Genomic DNA, 1,212 nt, shown 5'->3' with positions numbered 1-1,212 from the left:
TTATCGATAAATAGTAAAAGATACAAAAACTTTTGATTTTCAAGTATCAACCTGATACTGTAACATATTCTTGAATGAATGTTTTCGACATTTATGGTCCACCATATACAGTGGAGGGACTAGGGGGACTGTAGCTTCCACCACCAGATCCACCTCCAATACTACTTGCGCTGCTGCCTCCGATTGCACCCCCACTACCGCCTCCTAATCCACCTCCGCTGCCGCCCCCGAATCCACCTCCAAGTCCACCTCCACTGCCACTTCCAAACCCGCCTCCAAAACCACCTCCACTTCCACCTCCAAATCCGCCTCCAAATCCACCTCCACTACCACCTCCAAATCCACCTCCACTACCGCCTCCAATTCCACCTCCGATGCCACCTCCAAATCCGCCTCCGATGCCGCCACCAGAACCTCCACCGCCACCACCTCCTACGACTTGACCGCCACCTTGAGAGGCAGCACTCAGCGCCGTTTGGAGGTCTACTCCACCAGGAAGAGTTGGGTTCTCTCCTTCTGCGTAGTTCACGAAAAACACTTCGGGATCCGAAGGTGGTGGTGCTGGTACCTCGATCACTTGTTGACCTTGTTCCGACTGCTTGTTAAGTACGAACAAAACGTGTTGTTGCCTCGGAGGAGGAACGACGATGGGTTCTGGTCCTTGACCACCTTCAGGAAGTCTCACGAAAACGATATTGCGTTCCAACTTAGGTTTGGGAACATACGCTGGCCCACTGGAAGAAGCTTGATTTGCCGGCACATCATACAAGAACACACGACTGTTCACTTGAGGTGTGACGCAGCTGCCATCCACGTGTCGAACTTGTCCACCCCCACAACCCCCGGCGTTAAATGATGGGCCAGAAGGATTGGGTAAATTATAACCCTGAGGTACAGCGGATGCGACAGCCACCAATAATAATATCTGTAAAGAAACATAAGCATTTGCAAGTGACTTCTTCCTCCTCATCCTCGTCTACTTAATATTTTTCAACCGTAATAAGACATGGGACACGTAGATTCTGGACTACTTACTTGGAGCTTCATACTGAATGTCAATATCATACAAGCAAGGGACGCTCTTTATATATACGTAGAAGGCTATTGCTCCTCCTACAGACCTGAGGCTAAACGCAACACTTCCTTTCCCTTCTCACTCACTTTACGAATCATAGTTCCAAATGATGATAATGGAAAATGTGTTTTCACAGA

The 1,212-nt window shown here is 48.8% G+C and overlaps 1 protein-coding gene across 1 annotated transcript; it reads right to left on the bottom strand.

Moving 5' to 3' along the window:
- Positions 1 to 39: 39 nt before the first annotated feature.
- Positions 40 to 1,048, bottom strand: LOC119586853 (keratin, type I cytoskeletal 10-like). The gene is made up of 2 exons (XM_037935585.1): positions 1,036 to 1,048; positions 40 to 925 (listed from the first exon to the last, which is right to left on the bottom strand). Exons 1-2 carry the CDS (start codon positions 1,045 to 1,047, stop codon positions 92 to 94), a joined length of 846 nt encoding a protein of 281 aa, XP_037791513.1. The 5' UTR covers position 1,048; the 3' UTR covers positions 40 to 91.
- Positions 1,049 to 1,212: the final 164 nt, after the last annotated feature.

Source organism: Penaeus monodon, chromosome 22 (genome assembly GCF_015228065.2).
Source record: "Penaeus monodon isolate SGIC_2016 chromosome 22, NSTDA_Pmon_1, whole genome shotgun sequence".
In the NCBI taxonomy this organism is placed as follows: Eukaryota; Metazoa; Arthropoda; class Malacostraca; order Decapoda; family Penaeidae; genus Penaeus; species Penaeus monodon.
This window is presented reverse-complemented; position numbering and strand designations above follow the sequence as displayed.